Raw genomic sequence first — 24984 nt, 5'->3', positions numbered from 1 at the left:
TAACATACGATTGAGCCTATGTGTAGTATGAGTATGGCTTAATTTGAATTATAGATAAAATGAAAAGTGCAAGTGTGTCAGCAAGGATCAATCAGTACCTACAATATTGAACAAGCCAAACAAGTGCACCAGGCGATTATATTACAGTAACTTTTTTCTTTTATGACTCAGGTGTTCGAGCCAGCTTAATTGTGTTCAGTTGTTATTTGACTCAATTAAGAGATTTTCTTCGATGGACATCACACAAGCGTGCGAAGAAGAATAAATGATGAAATTAACTAAATTAACTCCAATCAACAATAAGAAGAGATATCACAAGTAATCAAGATCAGGTTAAGTAACCTTCAAACTACTCCTATAGTTATGGTACTTCTACTAACATTCACTGCTATACTAAAGATTACTGCTTCCATTTTGCCACTTCTGTGATTTTCATCCTCTCTCCAAGAAAAAGTTTGTGCGAAGATGGCATCTATATATGGTCACGGTTACTAAGTAACAACTGTGACATTGTATCCTACAATAGCATTTCCAGTTAAAGGATTCATCCAATAGGTTTTGGCAATGGCATATCCACGGGCCATACGAAAAAGCCCAGTACCTCCGACTATGGCCATTTCGCGGACCAGATGCATTGCCTGGTTAAGGCCCAGAATGCTAATAGAGCTGCCATTGTATATCCCATCTATGAACCCATAGTTCAGAGCCATGATTAAACCAAAGTCCGACTGAGCGGCTGAGCCGTAGAGTCCCTGGGCTCGGCCCACGAGCTTGGATGATGGATCCGGGCCCTCTGTTAACGGGTCATCCACCATCATCAGAGAACCGAATAGGGTCAGTGAATTGTTGGTGTCCGAAGCTTCGGCTACCCTAACTGCAGTTGGATTCGGCCCACTGACCGTGTCGTGGAAATAGAATTGGAGGTTGGTCACAACCCCCTTTTCTCCATCAAGTCTCTTGGCCCAATTCACTTGGTCAGGCCCATCTTCAAGGCTCTGAATCCATGGAATTGTTACCACGAGACTGATTATCAGAAATACAATCAGTGCTATTCTTGTCATCTCTCTCTCTCTCTCTCTCTCTCTCTCGTGTGTGTGGGGTTGTTTTTGAAGCAAGAAGGGAAGTAGCGAGTAGAGACATTTTTTATAGGAGAAACATGTCAAAAAGTAGTTTAACAACAAGAGAAACGAAGAAAGGTGAGGAAACACCTGTCTATTAGGCCAACTTATTTGGGAATATATGATCTAATCTAGAAGCCCACTGGCTGATCAAGCAATGGGTTCATTAGTGTTTGTAATGTTCAAGTTTCATATGCATATAAGCGAACCCACGAATACAAAATATACCAGCACTGGGGCTGCAAATGAGCCGAGCCGAGCTTTGTTGTGTTCGAGTTTGGCTCGCATACTAAATGAGCCAAAAATTCGAGCTCGAGCTCGGCTTGGCTTGGTTGTAAACGAGCGGAGCCCCATTCATTTACTAAACAAGCCGAGCCCACTTTTTCAAGTCGAGCTTTTTCGAGCCAAGCTTTGAAGAGTTAAACTCGGCTCGTTTACTAAACAAACCCAAAACTCAAACTCAAACTCAAACTCGAGCTCAAGCCCAGCTTGATTATTAAATGAGTCGAGCCAAACCAAGCCGAGCCTCGAGTTGCTCGCTCGAGCGAAGCAACTCATTTCGTTTGCAGCCCTAACCAGCACCTACTAGAAGAACGGTGACTACGATCTCACTATTTACAATCTTAGAGAGTAGGGACAGAATCGTGTTTAATTTAGAAAAGAGGCAGGCCCAGTTGTGTGAAAAATCAGTGGTTCAGACCAGCACGTTAGCTTTTTAGTCTTGCGTGTATGTATTGTCGCTTTTCAATGCTGCACCGGGAAAAACAATAGGCTTCCACATGGAATGGAGAATGAAATCAAGAAACGTATTGGGCCTTTAGTTACTGGCAGGGTCATTAAAATTGTAGCATTGGAAAGGCTAATATCACTCTTAATATGACTGCATTATCGTAGTATCGCGTCGCTGCAATTCCTTGAAAACAGGAATCGTAATACGAACTCAAAGTTAATCAGAAAGAAGATGCCTAGCCTGTCATGAAAAACTGCAGATCTTGTCGCAGAAACAGTCTAATTTTATTTCAAAGGCATAATACTTAATAGAATCACCCCTCATTTCACCGAAACCAGTTTTGGTACCAGTACATCAGCTAAGAGTACATTAATCGAGATTCAAGGTTTAAATGAAGGTGGCTTCCTAAACTTAGTAGCCTGCTCGAAGCCATACGCAATTTCAATGAGTTTAGGTTCTGAACCCCTCAATCCTCCGAAACAAATGCCGTATGGTACCCCATCATCATAGTAGCCTGCAGGAACATTAATCACTGGATATCCTCCAGCTGCAAGCACTGGAGATACAAATGCAAGTGGTGTCACCCATGCATCCAACTTATTTTTCCTCATCAACTTCTCAAACCCAACTTTGGATGCTCTTGTCAAATTTCGCAAGGCTTGCTTTTCTAATCCGCTTATCCCATTTGTTTTCTCGGCTTTCAACAAGATGTCTTGACCATATTCACGAAGTTTTTCCTACAAACAAATGAGACAGCTAATCCAAAAATATGGGGAACCGGAACAAAGACCAACTAGTTCGTATAACCATAAATTATTTCCTACCAATCGACAGAAAATAAGAAATAAGAAATAAGAAGTATGGATATGGTCCTATGGATATGTACATGGATATGGTACTTACCAAACCAGAGAATTTCTTGTTAAAGGCTATTACATCTGCCAATGATCTCACTGGAGAACTGGCTAAATCTTTAAGATAAGCATTTAGTGACAACTTGAACTCAGCATGTAGCGCTATTAGTTCGTCTCCGACCATGGAAACTATGGCTTCAGGGGGAGCTTTCAGATGGTCTACCAAAATTGCACCTCCTTGCCTTATGTTGCCCAAGATTTCAGAATACGATTGTTAGAAAGACATTTTGTATGCAAGAGGTATGAAAACTAGCCAAGGGCAAGGCATCGAGGCCCCTTTCTAGCATTAGTTGGAGCTAAACCCACCACTATTTCTTGGAACAGATTCTGTCCTAAGAAACCAAGTTGGGCACGAGCTCCTCGGCCAGCAAAAGCTGCTGTTACATAAATTAAGAGATTGAAATGTTTACCTTAACTTGTGGAAAGACTGCTTGAAAAGTTGAGAGAATCCCGAGATGTTAGTGAAACCAAACAACGGATCTGCTGTTATCCCTAATCTCTTTCCCCTAAGCCCATCAGCCTTGAGGAATTGCACATATCCGCCTTTAGGGACGTAGCTTGAAGCTTTTTTTGTTGCCATGGCATCATAGGGATCATAACCCACAATGGCATCAAGGACATAAACAGCATCTGATACTGTCCTGCAGATTGGCCTGCAATGTTCACACCCAAAAAACACAAAATGACTAGTGAGAAATTGGAATTCTATGCACTGTAAGGTTATCTGCAGTAACTGGACATCAGTTGTGAGAGAAGCTGTGGACAATGAGAAAAGTCGGTGAATGCAGTGTAAACTTCACATACCCCACGGTGTCCTGCCTAGGGGATATTGGGATGACCCCTCCTCAGCTGGTAAGGCCGACTGTGGGTTTGAACCCAACCACAGAGTTGGAACTGGACGGACATATGATGGACCCATCTGTCTCTGTGCCTAGTGATACTGCAGCCATATTTGCTGCTACTGATACTGCTGATCCTGTGCTTGATCCACATGGATCTGTTGACTTCACGTATGGACACTGCATGAATGCGAAAGCATAGTATCAGTATTTAATCAACGTGTATTTAATCAACGTTGCCGGCCGTTCGTCAAGGCCCAGGAATCCGCTGGACATCTCAGCGGCGAGATTGGATACCCACATCCGATCGAAGTTCCATTTTAGTCCCCCCTAACCCTAACATAAAGGGGAGCTCTTTCTAGGTGGGTCGCTTCGCGCAAGACATTGCTTAGGATCTAAGCTAAATCCGGCAACTGTTTTCCTTTATTTTACCAAAGACATCACATTTCACTAGTGATCTCTTATCCGAGACTGCAGTGCTTTCAAATCTGTATTGCCGGTAGCTTTCACATTGTCACCTTAATATTTGAATGATAATTCTTAAAATTCAAAACTGCCAAGGAGATCGCCCCAAAATCAAAGTGAATAGTTATAGAGTGGAAGGACCTATGATGAGTCATGGCTATCAGCAAAATGTTGCTTAGGATCTAAGCTAAATTCGTTTCTATGCTCCTCTTTTCTGCACACACCCCTGCTTGCAACTTCAAAACCCATTTTGTGTGTAAAGATAGAAATGAAGATGAATTAGGAACATAAAACTATATACACTTTTATGCAATGAAAGAACCAGTTGAAAAAACAGATTGGCAACTTACCACAGCTTGGCCGCCTCTAGCACACCAGCCACTTGGTGCAACGGACGACCTAAAATGAGCCCACTCACTCAAGCTCGCCTTTCCCAATATGATTGCGCCCGCTTTCCTCAGCTTCGCCACCACCCCTGCATCCCGGGGCACGACTGACCCGAGGAGAGCATATGACCCAGCCGTGGTGTTAAGCTTATCCTTGGTTGCGATGTTATCCTTGAGCAGAATAGGGATACCATGCAACCAAGACTTTGACACGGGTGCCTTGGCCTTTCGCTCTTGGTCAGCCTTTTCTGCAAGGTAGAGCACATCAGGGTTCACTTCAATAACTGCACGAAGAACTGGGTTGAGTCTTTGAATTTCCCTGAGGTAGAATTCAACAAGTTTCCTAGAGGTGAGTTTGCTTTGCTCGAAAGCAATCCGGATTTCTTGCACGCTAGCTTCTCTGATCGAGAATTCACTGCTCACAATGCTAATGTTGAATCCAAACAACGCAACACCCAGAAACATAAGCAACATTTTGCTGATAGCCATGATGAAAGAAGTGAAAAACCCTGCAAACAAAATTCAATATTACAGCGGTCTGAATTCTTTACTAATATAATGATCCAATAGCATATGCTTGCAAAGTGGAAAAAAAAAAAGTGGAAGGACCTATGATGAGTCACTGTTTACCTTCTTGTTGCTTTTGAACATTGGCAATGGCACCCCTAAAGAAGATAAACTTCCACAAAATGGTGGGCACCCACCACATACTTTTCTGCAATGTCCTGTGTCTGCATTCTTGGTTGAGAATGGAACCAGGAATAGTTTGAGCAGGAGAGCACTGAATAATTTTCCTGCTAGGTCACCAAAATATCTGGGGCCTACTTTATTTCATTATTGTACCTCAGTGAAATAATATTACGTCACCCTAAGTTCGTGTCCTGATATGAACTTGAAATTGCCAAATCGAAGAACAAACATAAACAACATATCGAACATTTTAAATAACTGCCGATCTGTATTTTTTTTTCCCGTGCCTCGATACTGTATAGCATAGTATACGCCACTACAATAACTTGTTCAGAGACTTTGAGCACAAGAAAAAGTCTTCCGCAAGTGCAGCATCAAAATTATCAAGTATTAGTTAGCATAACAAAAAGGTCTTCCTCGTCATTAATAATAGAATATTTAGATTGTGTATGATACCACAGAAATAATAGTCACATAAAATGCCAAGCTGTGTCTGAATTTGAGATATGCAAAGGGAACAGATAAGAGGAAGCAAAGTAAAAGAACATACATTTTGTAGCGTTTTTTGTTGGACAAGAAAAGTGAGAAGAACAAGAACATATAATTTAAATTTTACACGAAAAATTAAAATGTCCACAAGTACATTTAGTTTTCCTTGAGAAATCAAAGATTAAAACATTGAGCAAACTCAGCAAAGTATAGATCTTGAGTACTTGATACAGCCTACTCTTAGTACCTTGCTCAAACCTATACTCGATCTCAACCAGTTTTGGCTCTGAACCTTCAACCTTCCAAACAAGATGGCAAATTTCACACCTTGTTGCCAAATCCAGCATGGACACTAACTCTCAGGATAACCTCTTGGTGCAAGAACAGGATGTAGTATCTGCTATGTTGAAATCATGAAACAAAAGAAATGAACCAAGTGTGTTTATTCTTGAGTTTCTTCAAACAAAGATACAGACTTCCCTCAGCACAGCTATCAGTAACTAGAAAATTGGCACCAAGGTCCAAATTTAGAGAGATACTTTCTTGACAAATTCCGACAACATGGAGAAAGGAGGCCTTCGAACATTGGTAGCTTTTTCAAAGCCATAAGCAATTTCAATCAGCTTTGGTTCCGTGCCTCTCAACCCTCCAAAGCAGATGCCAAATGGCATCCCATCAGTATCATACCCAGCTGGAACAGTTATCGCAGGGTACCCTCCAATTGCGAAGATTGGGGAAGCACGTGAACCAGGTGTCACCATTGCATCTAACTCATTCTCTTTCATTATTTTTTCAAACCCCTCTTTCGAAAGTTTTTCCATCATCTCCAACGCCTCCCTCTCTTTCTCCCCAATCCCACTTGTCCCTTCTGCTTCAATGAAAGTTTGCTGACCATACTCCGCAAGCTTTTCCTACAATAAACAAGAAACACTATTACTGTTTTGCACAGTAAAAACCATGCTTTTGGAACACTTTCTTTTAGTCTATGTTTGCTAGCAGAGGAAAACGAGTGCAATTTTGTTCACCCTCCTTAAAAGAGGATGAACATTACCTCCCTCTTATTGGTTAAAATGGTGTGGATCCCACCATAAAGTGATGTCATGCTTACCATGCAATACAATTTTTGGTAAGCATGATATCACTTTGTGGTGGGATCCACATCATTTCAACCAATAGGTTAAGAGGGTGAACAAAACTCAACTCAGAGGAAAACAGAAGATTAATTCTCATTTGGTTGGTGTGATGGAGAGAGAAAAAGGCACAAGGAAAGTTCTAAAAGAATTCCAAACACCATTACCATGTTCCAAGCCACAAATTGAAGTGAATGAGACTAACATTTGCACGCATGGGATATCTCTCCCAAGATATTTGGATTTAATGCCACGCTAATACAAGGGAGAAAAACAGAGAACAAGTGGGCAAGGCAAAATTGAGTCCTAGCTACACAAGTACAACCTTATTATATGGCAAAATGAATAGCATAAAGACACTAAATTATTTGCAACAATCCCTAAAGCTGAAACTACCTTGTAAAGACCTAATGACAGGATGATCAGATGGGTTACATAAAGTTTATCGATTAATTAGAAACCACCAATTCTTTCTTAAATGTCCACTAGCATTTTTTCTTGTTCTCTTATGAATATATGTATGGTCAAATGAGAGGTTAAATGACCTAACAGATGTCCATAATCAACAATACAAACACATTATAACAATTTCTCACTCCCCCATCCCCACTAAAGAGATGGGCTCATGTCTACCGGAAACCCACACATAATGCCAAAGAATATGATCAGCTGTAATACGTGAAGAGGAGATGTACGTACCAGTTCAGGGTTGTTCTCGTTGAAGGCAATAATGTCTGATAGTGACCTCACTGGAGAATTGATCAGCTCTTTCAAGTAAGCATTTATGGATGTCTTGAAATCAGCTACCATCACCATTAGTTCCCCACTATGGGCGGGATTCAGAATTTTGTCAATGTTTGCGATGTGCAGATTGTCCACTACAATTGCACCTCTTTCTCTTCATGGGCATCAACATGATATTAGCACGGTTAAAACTCCAGGTTCGCAAATTTGAAAATATATGTACAAACAAACTCTCTTTACTTCTTTCTATATTGTTTGCCACAAAGTAAAAAGTGGGCATTCTGAAGAGATGTTATTCACAGTTTCACACCCCTTGATCGTAAAGTCACACTGCTAATATTAAAAAAAAAAGGAAACAAAAATCATAATAGTATCATACCTCAATGAATTGAGATGATCCTCAAAAGTTTTAGCTGTGAGTGAATCATGAAGGTTATCAACAAATGGACTTCTGACAACACCCAATCTCTTTCCTTTAAGTCCTTCCTGATTGAGAAACTGTTTATAACCACCGTCAGGAATGAACTTACATACTTCTCTTGTTGCTTCGTCATCCCTTGGATCAAATCCTGCTATCACATCAAGCACACAAACAGCGTCTGCTACGGTCCTACCAATGGGCCTGTAAATATTACGATGACTTAAATACAAATGCTCATAGCTGGATATTTCACCCAAAATAAACAACCATGCTGTACATAAACAAAATTCATATGCACTCGTGCCATGAAGTATGGGGGGAAACAGAAGCACTGCCATTGATTTAAGCACCACGCCTACCCAATAGTGTCCCAACGGGGCGCACACGGAATAACTCCAGCTCGACTGGTAAGCCCAACGGTTGGTTTGAGTCCAACAACGGAGTTGTGATCAGATGGGCAAATAATGGAGCTGTGGGTCTCGGTCCCTAATGAGACTGCTACCATGTTAGCAGCTACTGATATTGCAGATCCACTGCTTGACCCACAAGGGGTCTGTGATGGTACATAAGGATTCTGCGCATTCCAGTTGAAAACTTTCAAACAACCATATCAGCTTAGTAGAATGGAATAGTAAGACCATAGAAAAGCATAATGTACAGAACAATGTTTAAGGCAGGGAATCAATACACAAGAAGCTGATAATCCAAATAATAGAATACGCTGCACCAGTATTGAAACATGTTTGGATACACCAGTATAGGAAATTTCTTAGCAAGAAAATATATGATATGACAGTCACAGTGAAGGTCGTGGTAATTTCAGCATTCACATGGTGTTATACAAGTGGTTGACTGGTGTGGTGGGCCAAACCGAATTGGGCCTGGGTTTGGCCCACAAAAGGGAAGCGGGTAGAGCCAGAGTTTGGGCTCTCCTGGCTGGCCCCACATACGTTGCCTAGGTTGAGACCTAGTGTTAGCACCTTGATTTCCAAGGCTTGCTAAGCTTGGCTAGCGGTGGCACCTTGCACCCTAGCCAACCGATGGAAACAAAGGCATGAGGCAGGCATGTCTTTACAAGGTGACCCGACGGTGTCGGTTGGCGTCGACATTGGTCCCTAAGGCAAGTGGCAGTCGTGATGCACGTGATGGCCCGATGATATCGAGGCAGGGATGCTAAACGGGAAGCAGGCTTGTGGGACAAGGCAATCGAGAAAAACGGCTAAGTATTGGGAGCTGGGGTTGGATCACGAAATTGGCCAGGCAGCCTTGAGTTGGCTCGGGCAAAACAGAGGCAGGCTTGAGTTGGCTCGGGCAAAACGGTTATTGACGGTTAACAGCATTTCTGCACATGTTGCTGGGAACGTGGGACAGGTGTCCAAGGCAGAAACGGGCTGCATGTGTTGCTGGCAGCATGGGACAGGTGTCCAAGGCAGAAACGGGCAGTTATCGGCAGTTAATTTCCAGGCAGTGTCATGTTTCAATGTGCTGGCAGATTCTGGCAGTGCCAGCACAGCCCTAGGGCAGTTGGGGGTGTCAACTGCAAGATCATGGGTTGGCCCCATGATCTCATGTACTTAGTGGCCACGTTTTTAGGATTGTAAGCCTATTTAGGCAAGCATTTTCGTAGCCTAAGGCAGAGGGTTGTTCTGTCTAGGTTCTTGAGTGTATTCCTTTGTAAGTTGGTGCTTAATAAAGGTTGAGACGGTTCCCGTAACTCTTGAGTGTGTTCCTAGACGTTCAAACATATCGGGTGTGTGTGTAAACACTAGTTGGCTGAGACCAAGTTGTTGGCAAACTTGGTGCCATCACGGGCAGATTTCTAGGCGAAAAATAGCCCCGTGACACCTAGTATGGTGAAGAAGACAGCCAAGTGGAGGTGGACCGGACCAAGGGGTCAGACTCACCAGTTTACGGTCCAATTCACTGGCCCAGCATCCGAGCCTTCGGGTCGGGCTTGTGGGCCGGGTTGGTCAATCAGGTCTGCTTGACCCACGAAGAGGCCACGTGGAGGTTTCTCTTGTTGTTTCTCGAGAGGCCTGGAATGTCAAAGAAGGAAGGCGGTTACTTGTGACATCATGGGCATGTGCCGTGCGTCACGATCATTCCTAGCTTGGACAGCAAGTACGTTGGCCTATATAAGTGGAGGGATAAACCCTAGAGAAGATACACAACCCTACAGCACTCACTCTCTCTCTCTCTCTCTCCCGTATTCTGACTTGCTCGTCAGAGGGGCAAGAGGCGGCCAACCGCCTCACACCTTGGTGCAGGTTCATAGCGTACCAGTGGAGGGCGATCTAGAGAAGTTGTGAAGAGAAGCCACCACCCACAACTGGTTTGGTGTTGTGAAGGCCTGGGACTCATGAGTTTAGTCACGTAACCTGCCAACTCTTATGAGTCAGTCATACGTGGCACGGCCCTTGCTAAAGGACGAGTGGATTGGTCGATTAATCTAGGTACGCGTAAGCTTGTTAGGCACCCTGACTTGTCAATTATCTTCTAACATAGCACATCATAGCATGAAGAATTTTCCCTTTTTCCGAATTTCGGGTCTGTTGCATCAACTTCATATCTATCCATCTACCTAATACTATATTTTAAACAAGTGTATGACACATAGTCCGGCATCTACTTAATGAAGGACTTGTCGAAAAAATCTCACAAAAAAATCCACCTCAGCCCCTAATATCTCACTCCCTCTAGTTTTCCACACGTCAAGAAAAAAAAGTTCAAATTTCCGTTCAGGTCCAAAATTTCTCTTACCACAATTTCCACATTTAACCTTCAATCATGCATCGACGAGGATAAATATCATTATTAGAGTATCCACAATGGCATAACCAAAACTAAAAGATTTATAAAGCTAGCAATGTTTGCTCAAAAAAATACTACCAATAGTATATAACCAAACTTAGCAACCTCTCAACCAACAACCAAATTTTAGCCTTTAGATAACCAAAACTAACTTTTCTTTCTCTTTGAATGATCAAATTCAATGGAGACCACACTCTCTTTCTTTCCTTTCTCTCTCTCTTCTCATCACTATCAATGGACTCACTTACATCATTTATACTCAACTCTCTCTATCTCTCTTAACTAAAAATCTTTACTAAAAATGAGTTTTTGATTATGCACTATCGTAGGACTTTACATTGTTAATATTAACAAATCCTTAAATATATAACCAAAAGATGAGGTAACGAGTTTTGATTATATTTCGGTTATGCCATTTGAGATACTTTAGACGGTAATGCGCTTCTGTATGTGTCGTTGAGGGAGAGAGAGAGAGAGAGAGAGCTAACCACTCCTTGTCCGGTTCTGGCACACCAACCGTTGGGAACACCGTCGAGAGAACGAATCCGGTACCACTCGCTCATACTAGCCTTCCCCAGCACCACCGCCCCAGCCTTTCTGAGCCTCTCCACAACCCCTGCATCCCTACCCACCGCCGACCCCAGCAAAGCGTGGGACCCAGCCGTCGTGTTCAGCTTGTCCTTGGTACCTATGGTGTCCTTGAGCAGCACCGGAATCCCGTGCAGCTCTCCCAGACGGCCCCGATTGCTCGCCCTCTCCCGGTCTGCCTCATCCGCCAGATCCCGCGCGTCCGGATTCACCTCCACTACGCCGCGAAGCACCGGATTGAGCCCCTCGATTCGAGTCAGGTAGAAGTCAACGAGCTGTCTCGATGTGAGCTTGTTCTCGGCGAATGCCTGCTGAATTTCGCTGATGGTCGCTTCTTCGATCGTGACCATGGTGTTTGATCGGACGGACGAGATCAGGAAAGGGATCAATGTTGTGAATAATACTACCAGAGAGACCGAAATTGGACCGTGGATCACTATGATTCAACACTCATGACCTTTTCGCCTGAATCAATGCATGTTCCATTTTGCTAATCATGGCCTTTTGGCGTAGAAGTTGGAGAAAGAGGTTTTTTTTTTTTTTAATAGTTAACGGAGGTTGATGAGATGTTAGTCAACAGAAACTCTGAAACCCCATATCCCGCCTCTCATGAAGCTCGAATACCAGTCTCCACGGAGGAGGACAAGACCCGACCACTAATGCTAGCTGATAGTTCTTAAGAAATAGGTGTTAGCTAAGAAAGAGTTTGCTTGATAGTTAATATGGGTGGATAAAAACATAATGTGAGAAATTACTTGATTGCTGTTATATAATCTTTTTAAAAAAAATAAAAAAAACATTTGGAGGGTTTGGAGGACACGTCGGTAATTTCCCACACTCGCATAAGCTAACGATGGGGTGTGTGATGGGATAAGTTAAGACCCTTGCAAGGGTTAGCTTCTCCATGGGATTAGGCCTTTTTCATTTCACAACTCTTTTTAAAAAATATTTTTCAAATTATAATCATTATTCTTATTTCTTTCTTTAATTTTTTAATTATTACTCTCTTTTCTCACTATATCTATCTCCACTTTTTATCTCTCCCAAATCATTACTCTCATTTCTTTCTCCACCCATTTTTTAAAAATACTACTCAAATCACAAACCAAACAAAACATTAATAGTTCGGGTGTTGGATGGTTGTGTTCAAAAAAGTTGATGGATGGTGTTTTGTAACACCAATAAATAATTAATTACTACTTTATTTAACTTTTCTAGCTTTTATTTGACAAAAAAGTGGAATTTTTTTTGAAACTCCAACTGTGTAGCATTTTTTTTATTATTCTTATTTTATTTTGACAATCAAATGTTCAAACCAGCTTGCACACTATTCAATTTATTGTGTGGTCTTGAAGTTAACGACTGGATAAACCTACAATGACTCAAAGTTTAGGGTCCCATATGTATCTTCTTCTTCTTTTTTATCGGCGTCCCATATGTATCTTTTGCTTCAGATTTGAAGCTTTCTTCCCACTAGGAATGAGTTTTTCGTACTTTTGCTTTGTTGGTGCTTGTAAGTAATATTTCGTAGCGTTCAGAAGTAGTCTTGAAGTTCATGAATTAGAAAGAACGAAGAAGTAAGGAAATGAGACAACTCTGTCTTGAACTATATTATAAGCAGATCTTTTCCCTCCCCACTCTTTGTGAGATGATTCAAAATTTTCAAACGGTGCTTCTAAAATACGCCCAGTGAGCTAACAAAAAACCAAAAAAAAAAAAAGTGCCATGAATTAAGGAACTACCACGTGTCACTCTTTCCTTGTTTTCAGCTTTTATATCTGTACTGTTCTGCCATTCTCTTCTAAAATGACAATTTTAACCTTCTCTTTTCTGTTATTTTTTTCAAGGCAAAAAAAATCTCAACAATGGCAGACCCTCTCTCCACAATTATGGCAGCGAAATCCTCCCATTTTCTGGGAACCCTACTCCTCTCCTGTTTTTGTTGAAAAATATCGAACCCTCTTATTAGCTCTCTGTCCCCAGATCCTTTCAAATTTCAAAATTTGGAACAATAAGAAAATCAAATTTGAAAATTTGGTCCCAGATCCTTTCAAAATTACTATTAGAACGTCTTCAATTCATGCTCTATTTTTCCATTTCAGAGTATGAAACTCCTCTAACCCATCCTTTCAAGTCTCCTCTATTTGAGAGAATGGAATTTTGATCCTTCATATTTAAAGGATGGAAGAAAATATGAAGGATCTCCTCTAAAATCACTTTATGAATAAATAGAGGATTTATGGTTGGAATAAATATAAATAGTGATTTCTTCTAAAATCACTTTATGAATAAAATAGAGTATTTTGATACTCTCAAATACTCCGTAGAATATTGAATTGGAGATGCTCTTACAGACGAATTGGAGTTGGAGCCAAATTGCGTACAAACATCCATAGTTCCGACTAGCAAATCGAAAAAAAATTACTTCAAAAAATGACAAAATAAGATTGCCTCGGAACTTCATTTTAGCTGCCTTTTTTTTCTAGAGAGAAATTTGAAAAATGTGTTTCTTTGCTGCTGTTCTTTTACCAGGAAAACTGGGGGGTAAATAGTAGGGTAAATTCCGAAAAGAAACATTAGAGCCAATGTAGGTAAACCCACCAAACCGTATTCCTCATGGCGTGTTTTAGCTTTGGCATCTGTAGTGAACAACAGTATTTGAAGAAAGCTCAAAAAGACTTGTTCTTCAATGGAGGAGGCAGAAGTTGAGGAAATATTGGGCAAATTCTTATAAATAGTTCGGTTTCCATCCAAGGATGAGACATGCGCTCTTCTCTCCCTTCAATATCGTTGTCTTCAACCTCCGTCATTGAAGTTCAGAAACTCAAGAATACGAAATTTCAGCACACACGCAGAGAAAAAGATATAGGGAGAGAGAGAAGGAATGAAGAGGGGTTTTGGGATTTCTGTTATTCAATATTTCAATTGACTTGGAAGCAGTACATGGATGATATTTGTTATCACAGAAAATAGCCCTTAAATGGGTGCGTGCACCCCACCGTTGTTCTACGCCCTTTGGGCTGACAGTAAATTTTTCCATTTTCAAAATCCTAACTATCCAGACAACAAGAAATCATACCTGATGGTTTTATCTAACCCCACAAAAAAACCCCAAAAGAAATGCTTCCAGTCTTCCTATCTATCTCCTTCCAGCATGCAACGCGCTGATCTTCCTGTCTGACCGGCGGCCTCAGATCACGGGCGAAGAATGGTTGGTGTGGTGGAAGGAATTTATAGAGCGGCGAAGAAATTGAAAACGAAAGAGTGTAAGGATCCCACCCTTTTGTTTGCTTTTAAGCACATAATATAGTTACTTTTTGCATGTTTTTATATCTCCTGGCATATTTTGTTCAAAAAGAAAAAGAATGTAAGGAATGTGTTTACTGTCTATTGCTTACACAATTAAGTTGATGACGGCTATGGATGAGGGAGGAATAATAACTGCAGCAACGTCCTGAACTATGTTTTGACCGTAGAGAGCACACCAACTTAGGCCAATGATAACCCATGTTTGGATTGGCATTTGTCATATAATATAGGCTTATGACCGATAAAGCCGCGAGTTTAATCAACCCCGAACCGTTTGGTTTTCGGGGTCGATGATCCAATTATGAATATTTTGGCCGTAAGCACCAAGGCGAATAAGAAAATATAAGTTCTAACTAGAAATACCAAGAATTGACCATGCGATTAAAAAGATTGCATTGCCTCTAGCGCTAGCCCTGGCCTCCTCTTGTGCTTCATCCGAGAGTGTGTCCGATTCACTTTTAGTTGCAACTGTTTTTACCTCGCAACACCAGCCAGGCACCACGGGGTGTGCAGAATGCAGGTAATACAATTTTGAATTTCACGTCGGGGTTGAAGAACCCCGTTGATACAGAAGATATTCCGACTGCCAATGTAGCCACCCTTTCAATAATCAAAAAATATAGTACTTGTTTTTACTTGTTTTTAAATCTCCATGCGTATTTTGTTTTGAGTGACATTGCTTTTTCTGTAAATTTACTCGATTTTGTAGGAAGTTTATGTTGACTGTTGAATTGAAAGGAAGAATTTGGATATGAGCACACATTCATAGCAGGATTTTGTAAATCTAGGAAACTTTTACTGATTTGATCATTTAGTTTTTAGAAAAATTAATGTGCCATTGTCTGTTAATATCTGGATGGTAGGGAAAGTAATGGGGGTAGGGAGGGTTGATTAACTTACCCAAACAGCAAACGAGAAAAGAAATGCAACCAAAGCGACCGTAACATAGCATGGAGAGTCTCTAATCTACAAAGGTTTTAGTCCAAAGATATTTTTAAACAAGTTTTTATCTTCGAGGTAGATTTTAGATTTATACATTGCGACTTATTATTTTCTTACAAATATGTTAAGATGGAGTATTCCACAAGGACATTTTTAGAGCTTCTAATATTTATAACCCCTCCAAGTATATATCTTTTGATTTTCAGCTTGTCAATTGGCATTGAATATTGGAGAAATTTCTCAAACATCCTAGAAGATTCTAGAATGTGGGAGAACCTAGAGGGATCAAGGACATTCTGACATGTTCTAAACATGTGTGGAGAGTTGTAGAATATTAGGATGGACAAGACTATGGCAAGAAAATCTAGTCCCTTTGGTGAGATAAGGAGACCCCAAAATGGAGGAGTACCATCTAAAAGTGTGTGGTGTTGTTTATGTACTAGTGATCACAATTAAGTTTATGCAAAAAGCATTTGGATACGTAATAAAGTTCTTGTTTATCTGTTGCGTGTTGCTCAAGAATATATTTCGTATCGATAGGTTTCTTTAATCCCGAAGTAGAATTCAAAGTTATACTACCTGCATTCTGTAAACCGCCCAAAGTGACTGGCTATAGCATGAGAGGAGGCAAGAAGCAACACTAGAGGCAATGCGATTGTATTAATCGCTTGATTAGTTATCTTTAGTTTTGTTGTGAGCATCCCCTTGAAGATGCCCACCAATACCTAAGAATGTTGTCTCCACCAACGCAACAACCAACCCTGCCGCCGATGCAACCATGGAAAAGGCTCACAGTCACACTAGGATTGTCATACTCGAAGCAAGAACAGCGTACGGGTTTCCATTTGCCAGATAATGCAATGAAAATTGGATACTAAGGCTACAAATCTTGAATCTATCTCGTGCTTCGTTATTCTGTACACACCACTGGTTAATTGTTGCCTCGTAAAACATCAACCACTCAACTAGATATAAGATGTCATTCCAAGAACCAAAGAAGGTACCAACGACAATCTATTTCCTCTAGTAGCTTGCTTTGCCTTTTCCATGGTTGCATTTGTCACGTTATTGGAGACAGCATTCTTAGGAATTGGTGGGCAATTACAAAGAGTGACGTTGGGGGGTGACAGAAGGAAGGAAGTATAGTCTTGAATTTGTAAAGTGGACGGAATAAACCCGTGGATACAAAGGTTATGGCTGTAAAGCCTAGTGCCGAGAACAGTAAGAAAGTGATCCAAACAAATTTTCCCAACTTGATTCTTCTCAATTTGGCCGTAATGGTAAATAGTATGTACTGAATAGATGTTGTTCACAGTTTCACACCTTTTGACCGTAAAGTCAGATTGCTAGTATCTGTGCCTCCACTAGACGATCTCAAGATTTATGCAGCTACAAGGTATTCAAGAAGTGAATTCTTGAATGCAAGGGTATTCAAGAAGTGAAAAAAGAGAGACAAAATTTAGCTAGGGACAGAGAAAGGAAGAACTGAATAGAGGGTAAAAATGTTTCCCGTCTTAAGTAGTCGTGGCACTTATCTTGACAATAAAATGTAGCCACCCTTTCAATAATCAAAAAATATAATACTTAACAATAATTGATTTTTGCTTTTCTTTTTTTCATTCTCATGTTTTACCATGTGAAACTTTTACTTAGACAATCACTATTTTATTTTTTATTCTGTAGCTGGTCCTCCTTTATGGGAGGCCAGGATTCAACTCATTCAAGTCCCGTCATGAAGGTTTGGGACTACGGACAATTTCGTCAAAATTTTTTTTTGCAAAGTAATAATAAAATTTAACTTGATTCCCTCTGCTTATCCCTATCTTCTTCCTTTTACCCAATTTATTTTGACTCGGTTTTTACCATTTCTAGGGTAAATTACTCTAGACCCCCCACAATTATGACCCATTTTCACTTTAACCTTCTTAAAGTTTAATATTCAACACTTGATCTCCTAAACATATTCATCTGATGACGATATACTCCTCCCGCTAGCAAAACGTTAGGTTTCTGGATAGAACTTGTCATGTTAACCTTATCAATAAGATTTTATGACAAAAATACCTCTTTTTTTTCTTCATTTAAGGGTAGTTTTTCAAAATTAGAAAAGGCTGAAGATGGAACATAAGTACCTAATTATTGAGTGAGTGATAAATAAGATTTCATGACAAATTACCTTTTTCTTTTCTTCATCAAAGGGTAGTTTTCCAAAATTAGAAAAGGCCAAAGAGGGAACATAAGTACCTAATTGACGGGCGAGTTGCGGGGGAATCTCATGCAATAGCTGGATAGAGGTGATTGGGGTTGGGCTTTCGTTGAGGTGGGTGTGTGAGTTGGATTTGGTTTTAATATTCATGGTTTTAAGGAGGCTATCGATGAAAGTAAAATGTAAAAAGAACATGGTGGACTGATAGCATCGGTTCGTTGGCTTTTTTTTTTTTTTTTTGTTTCAGAATTACCTTTTGTGGTTTCTCTTCCCCATATCCTTATTGCTCAGTGCCTTTTGTGCTTCATAGCATCGTTCGTTTTTTTTTTTTTTTTTTTGGTACTTCGGAATATTATCGATTCGTTGTTGTCACATTACCATTATATGGCTAATCTCTAACGGTACCAAGCTAGAAGAATCCATCTCAGAATTACACGCCACAACTCTATTTTTGGATGACATGGCTTGGATTTTTATACTGATCAAGCTTGTCGCCAGAGGAGATCTGTTTGCCATTGTGCTTTCTTCTGCCATATCTACAATATTAATGGTAGTGCCTGCCTGCGTTTAAGTTGATTGCAACTCCCTGCGATGTATGGTTGGCCTCATCGTGGTCAATCTCTTCTTGTTGCGTACTTGCGTATGTTTTCCTAGTTGTGGGATGCAATTCCTTCCTGGCACTTGTTGCCATCTTCCCTCGGCCACCGGCATCGCTTGCCTTGGTGAATGAGAATTTTTTCTAATCCCTTCTATTTTCTTTCTTTTATTTTTTCTTTTTTTTTATTTTCGAATACTCTAATATAGCTTCTCTCTGTTCAATTGGTTTTTCCACAATATAGAAACATTATCTCTCCAAACCAATATGTGGATGTTATAAACTTATTATAAAAGTCTCGTTCTCGTGTTCTATCTATTTGTTGCCCCATAATTAACTTCTTCTAATAATCACGGCGAACCTTGGTAGTGTACTAGTGGAGAAATTTTTTAGTGCCAGGTGGGTACCACGAACGTGGTGTCCGCTTGGCACATCCGAGCCGTCCAATACGATTTTGTATGGTTCAGATTTGAAGAGAGAAAGAGGAAGGGTGAGAGGAGAGAGAAGATTTTAATCTAAGCCGTCCAAAAGTGCATTGGACAGCTCGAGAGTGCCAAACGGGTAGCAAATAGATATTCCCGCTCGGCACTGAAAAATTCCACGAACTAGTGTGTGTCCCTCCATCTGCTTTGTCGGTTTTCCATAAAAAAAACTTCTCCTATTAGATTAATTTATCACGTCCTATTAACTACTATACTCCCTAGTCCGTCTATCCCATTTTAAATGTTCCTTATAAAAATTTGTGCATTTTCAACGTAGCTACCTTGACAATTGTTACCTTTTCAATAGGAAAATGATAATGTCACGAGGCACTTTTATTCTAGCACGACAACTTATGCTACTTGACTGTATTAACCCTCGTGCTCCCCGAAATTTATTTATTGTACCGATAGAAGCTTTTGGCTCTACCGGTACAATTGTTTTCATGGTTCTATGGATTTGGGTTGTACCAATAGAACCATTTTCTTCCCACTGGTACAACTATTTGCAGCTAGGGCTGCACATGCATGGGGCCGTGCCAGGTTTGGGCCAAGCTTGTACTATATAATAACAAGACTTGTGCATGCCTGAACCTGGCCCATTAATAATGGGGTTTCATTTAATGTTCCCAGTCATCTTAAACTTGTGCATGCCCGGTCATCTTAAACTTTATCAAGTACGAGTATTTTTTTTTATATATATATTTAACGGATTGAGAAGGTAGGGGTTTAATTGACTCGCATAACATTACTTTAGGTGTAAAATTGAAGCTTATGAAAATATAGGTGCCTATTAAACATTGAGTTTAAATTTTTGGGGTATTTTACGATTTTTCCGAACTGTTCCTAAATTGTTGTTCATCTTGATAATAAGTACTATTTTAATGTATTTTGGTGCATAATGTACTTCCATCTCCTTTTCTTTTATACTTTGTTTGAAACTTAGGAAAAGTGAGGAAAAAGAAATGAAAGTTAAAAGAATTACTGTTTCATTGTTTGGTTTGGAGAGAAAATTACAAATCCAAAGTTTTGTGAACAGTGAAACTTTTCCTCACATTTTCCTTCCGTTTCCCCTCATACGGATCTCTTTGATCCCAACTCCTTGTATATAATGGAACTCTCGTACTTCCTTTGTTTCAAAAGAAACATGGATCGTGCTACAGCTCTTAAGGTTCTTCTTTTCGAATCAATGTTCTGTTTAGGGTACACAACGATGATGACTTTGGTATTTCTAGGTCTCTCAGTCATGGCTTCACGAGCCGGGCTTGTGCGATACGTACTTGGTGATGAGTACTGCTTTCCGGCCTTATCAGAAATAACTTTCGTGGTTTCTCTTCCCCGTAGCCTTATTGCTTGGTGTCTTTTGTGCTTCATCGCGTCGGTTGGTTGTTGTCGTATTACAATCCTATGGCTACGCTATAACAGTACCAAACTCGAAGAATCCATCGCACAATCACGCTGCACAACTCGTTTTTTGGGTCAAGTGGCATGGGCTTTCGTTATGGTCCCGCTTGTCGTCAGAGAAGATCTGTTTTCCACTGTGCTTCTTTCTGCCATGTCTACGACGCTTGTGTCTGCGTTTAAGTTGATCGCAACTCCCTATGATGCATTCTTGGTCTCATCGTCCTTGGTGGGTCAATCTGTTGGTTTTTCAGGTATTTTACTTCTTGCGGGCGATTCCTTCCTGGCAATTGTTGCCATCTCCGTTCTGCCACTGGCATTGCTTGCCCTGGTGAGTGAGATTTTTCTCTAACCCCTTTGCTTTGCTTCGCTTTTCTTTACTTTTTCTTTTCGTTGCAGTTTATAATGAACCCACGCGTGACAAGATTAACGCTTACACACATGCACACGTGAACCTAGCCCGCATATGGTCAACAAAAGGTCCGTAAGACATACTATATCATAATGAAAAAAGAGGCACACAAACCACGAGACAATCAATTAAGAGAGTCTTGTTCAAAAACTTCATAAAACCTAACTATGATAGCATGTTAAAGTATCTCGAAAGGCTGTCGAGCCTCGTTTATTAATTTTGGAGGTTAATAATTAGCCAGACAGACTCTAACGGCCCTCTCAAAGAGCACTCAGCCCTGGTTTGGTTTTACTAAAGTGAGGAACGAGTAATGATTTGTAAAATTGTTCTTTGTGGTTCTTTTTTTCATGTTGAATTGTACAATTGTCTAATCCTTTCTGCTCTGTTTTTTTACCGGACTCCCCTTCTAACCTTCAGTTTTCTTCTGTAATTTGCCGCAGCTAATTCTGGAGGATGATACACTCTATTAGCTAAAAGCTCATGAATTCCCGGACCTCTCTGATTTGCCAGATGAACTTAACGAGGTATGAACTTAACGAGGTGTAGAGTAGACGAATTTTATCCTGTTCATGTTTGAAGGTATAGTCTAATTTAACTATTTTCCACTGAGTTCACAGATTTATACGAGGGACAAGATGCACTCAATACTTTGATCACGGGTTATTTTGGAGTATTTGGTATTAAATCCTCTTCTGTTTTTTAATCCATCACTTTATATATCTTTGATTGTGCACATTTAATTATTCGGAACAACTATATATCAAAAAAGGTTGCGAAACAAACGTGTTAGGGTATCTCCAATACACCCAATGGTAAGAAAAGGATAATGCTCATTCTTCTTAATGTCCCGATGCACCCGCAGACGAGCTTTCAAATCTTTGCAACTCTAAGTCTTGTGCCTTATCTTCTCTCTCTCTCTCTCTCTCTCTCTCTCTCTCTGAAAGGACTTAAAAAGGATTTGTTGCTAGTCTTGAGTCGTTAAAAAGAATTTTTGGAATTAGTTTTGAAAGAGTTTTGAGTTGATATGTAATGCTAATGCTAATTTCAATAGATCTAAGTGAGGACTTGTGCATCGGACATATCGGTTACATCTGTTTCCGGACTTATGCACGAATGTTGTGTACACGTATGGACTTTCTGCAATCATAATGGTGAGGGAAAACTCAACACATCAATGCACACTCATTGAAGATAAACAAGATTTAACAAACTAAAAACAGCCTCATATAAATTAGACTCCGAAAAGCAAATGAATCCTCTTGATCACTACTTGCAAGGGCTGAATTTAGAACGTGGCGTGTGGATCCCATCAAGGCCCAATTCGTGTCTTGGATCACACTGGGGATGAAATGGGAATTGAACACTGTTATAAGAGTCGAGGAGTGAAGTTGTGGCTTCCCTTAGGAGGGTTCTGTAAGGGTCGCCCCTGCCTTGAAGCCTTTTCCATAGTGACATGTCTGTGACGTCTGTCCCATATCTCTGGGCCGCAATCATTCCGAAAACAACGGCTACTGTCATGTCCGGGTTCACTGCCTTCCAGAAGCATTTGTACTCAGGCATTTTCCAGTTCCTAATGATGTGAGAGAGAGAGAGAGTACCTGGTGCTTTAAAGTTACGGCATTCCTTAATTGCTTGAGTTATCTCCCCTTCTTCAAAGACCTTTTCTAGATTCAAAGCCATCTCAGCAGTTATCATTCTTGGGAAAGTATCAGCCAAAGTTGATCTTGTTTGTCTCTTCTTTGCAAATGTTTGAAAAGTATGTCACTGCTGCTTCTTTGATCTGATTTGGTTCTTCCAGCACCCTTACCTCTGCCTTGATAGCTCCAATGAGATTTCTGTGATACCTTTTGTTTTTTAGGGTTTTTGAAAAAATCTTTCTATCTCCCATTTTCATCCATCTCATTCTTGCTTTCTGTCTCCATATACTTTCTGCCATCTTTGACAATTTCCTCAATTTCATTGCTGGCAAGTTGTCTTAGTTCCCCTTCAGTATCCAAGAAATGGAGCTTTTCCTCTATGGTTTGGATTTTGGTGTTGATGTCCCCAAACTCTGTCTTGTTCCACTACTTCAAACAAAGCTTAACTGCTTGAAGTTTTTTCATTATTCTGAAACCTGCCACCCTTGAGCAGGACATTCAGTCCATGCTTTTTTGGCAAGGGTCATGCATTTTGGATTTGATAACCAAGCATCCATGAATCTGAACGGTTTAGGGCCCTAGTCTCTTGAATCTTCGGCAATCATGATGGGGCAATGGTCTGAAATAGGCCTTGGTAAACCCCATTGATTTGGCTTGAACTTCTGAATCCATTCTATAGACACAAGAAATCTGTCAATTCTGCTATGGATTGCAGAATCTTGGAAATTTGCCCATGTGAACCTTCTTCCCATCATTGGTAGGTTGTGCAACTCCATCTTGTTGATAAATTCTAATAGGTCTCACATGCCTCTGTCAACTCTGTCACATCCTTTTCTCTCACTGTGATAGGTGCGTAAATGTGCCCGTTTACGCCCCCTAATTTACTCTTGTTGAGTCCATGCATTTATTATATTATTTGGAGTTTGATAGTTATTTTTCTCATTGCAGAGCTTGCGAAGCAATTAAACGGCACACCGAGTTGAATTGGAAAATTAATGGAAAAAATATTGATAAAAGTCTATGTTGCAGCCGTCCAATTAATCCCTTTCCGAAAAGCATTTAATCATGCTAGTATACCTATAGCTTTCTACTGGGCTATTAGAAAGGGCTTTGACGAGTATGGTTCGAGCGGCCAACACTGGGCCCAATTATAGTCTTGGGAGCTCGAGTAATTGAACGAGGCCCTTAGTAGGATTTTCGGCCTGTATACTGTTATAAAAGATGGGAGCAGCCGCGACACGAGGGGATATTTTTGACACATAACAGAGAGAGCACGACAGATTCGGCAGAAGCTTCAATGGAGTTCTGTCTTTGCCCGATCATCCCTTCCTCGATGAGCGGCTAAATCCTTCGGCTAGGGTAACGAGGAAACTTTCTCCGAATAATGTAATCGTTTAATTTTTAGGGCTTTATTCAACAATGAATTGTATGACTTGGGATAATTCATAGTTTTTATGAAAGAACATATTTTTCCTATTTATCTATTGTGTTTGTATTTTGGATATCAAGTGCTGTCATACAATAGTTTTCAATTATCCAGGATAGTCTCCGATATGGGTTATACTGCGTTAGACAGGTCGTGCCGTTGGTTAAATCCAATGAGACGATTCGCACTATGTTGAGATAGCCTTTACGGTGTACGATTCCTGTGAATCCTCTCGACGATTTTCGATAGGGATTGCAAGCCCTAGGGACAATCTTATTTTCTTATGTTGAATAATTACCCTAGATTTTATAACGGTTATATTGCAAAGGGAAGGTGGAATCAAAGCCCTAGTCCCTTCTCTCTCCTGTCTTCAAAACTTTAATCGCTTTCTAGTTCAATTTTAGTTTAATCAAATCCAACTCAAAATCCAACTTCTCTTTACTTTCCGAATTAAATTAGAAATTAATTGAAAGTACTGCAACTCAGCTTTTTACTCTATGCGGACGATCCTGGACTTAATCACTGTTCTTCAGAATACTAGTTAATTCCTTGGTTTTATAAATTATATTTTTGGTACGAAAACGACAGACCACACTGATCGATAGTATCTCATAAGATCCCCTCCAACACACCACGGAAATTGCATAGAAATTTTGATTGAGATCAACTCTTCCCAGATAACTCTGCGATCTTGAACTGAGTTCGGATCATAAATATTGGCTAACACACAATCAAAATCAGATGACAATTTGCCTTTGATTATGACGAAATGCTTGTGGACAATTGTGTTCTCCAGGTCGACAACTTCTTTGTTCCATAAAAAGGAGGCCTCCAGATGCTCCTATGTTGGAAAGAGCAAAGAAACTACAAAGGCAATTCATTTGAGGGGATACAGCAGAAAAAAAAAAAAGCTGCATTTGATCAAGTAGGACCGCCTAGCTAAAGGAAAAAAATTTGGAGGACTTGGAATCAAGAGGATATATAATGCAACACAATTGTGCCATGCTGGCTAAATGGTGGTTGAGGTTCAAAAAAGAGAAAACATCTCTTTGGGTGAAAGTTATCTAAGGAAAGTACAATATTGGTGGCAACCAATGGCTACCAACATTACCTCAGAACTCGAGAGCCTCAAACATTTGGAAAGATATGTGCAAAGTGGGGGATGATAACTCTATTTTTGAGAGCATGATCAACCAGGGTTTTAAAGTAAGTCAAGGTTAATGATGGAAAATCAACAATATTCTGGGATCAG

General features: G+C 40.3%; 2 protein-coding genes and 1 pseudogene across 3 annotated transcripts; all 3 read right to left on the bottom strand.

Annotated features, from left to right (window-relative positions):
• Nucleotides 1–252: 252 nt before the first annotated feature.
• On the bottom strand, nt 253–1107 carry LOC131308051 (dirigent protein 23-like). Its single transcript, XM_058334859.1, has one exon. The coding sequence runs from the start codon at nt 1059–1061 to the stop codon at nt 492–494; it is 570 nt and encodes a 189-aa protein (XP_058190842.1). The 5' UTR covers nt 1062–1107; the 3' UTR covers nt 253–491.
• A 1003-nt stretch (nt 1108–2110) lies between these two features.
• LOC131308049 (probable amidase At4g34880) lies at nt 2111–5598 on the bottom strand (annotated as a pseudogene).
• Nucleotides 5599–5724: 126 nt separating this feature from the next.
• On the bottom strand, nt 5725–12192 carry LOC131308050 (probable amidase At4g34880). 2 transcript variants are annotated; one of them, XM_058334857.1, is made up of 5 exons: nt 11226–12192; nt 8286–8500; nt 7885–8127; nt 7461–7659; nt 5725–6542 (listed from the first exon to the last, which is right to left on the bottom strand). In XM_058334857.1, exons 1-5 carry the CDS (start codon nt 11673–11675, stop codon nt 6159–6161), a joined length of 1491 nt encoding a protein of 496 aa, XP_058190840.1. In that variant the 5' UTR covers nt 11676–12192; the 3' UTR covers nt 5725–6158. The 2 variants fall into 2 exon arrangements, with proteins under 2 accessions (XP_058190840.1, XP_058190841.1); XM_058334858.1 differs by having other exon boundaries at nt 7885–8115; nt 11226–11450.
• Between the last annotated feature and the right edge of the window lie 12792 nt (nt 12193–24984).

Source organism: Rhododendron vialii, chromosome 11a (assembly GCF_030253575.1).
Source record: "Rhododendron vialii isolate Sample 1 chromosome 11a, ASM3025357v1".
Taxonomy (NCBI): Eukaryota; Viridiplantae; Streptophyta; class Magnoliopsida; order Ericales; family Ericaceae; genus Rhododendron; species Rhododendron vialii.
This window is presented reverse-complemented; position numbering and strand designations above follow the sequence as displayed.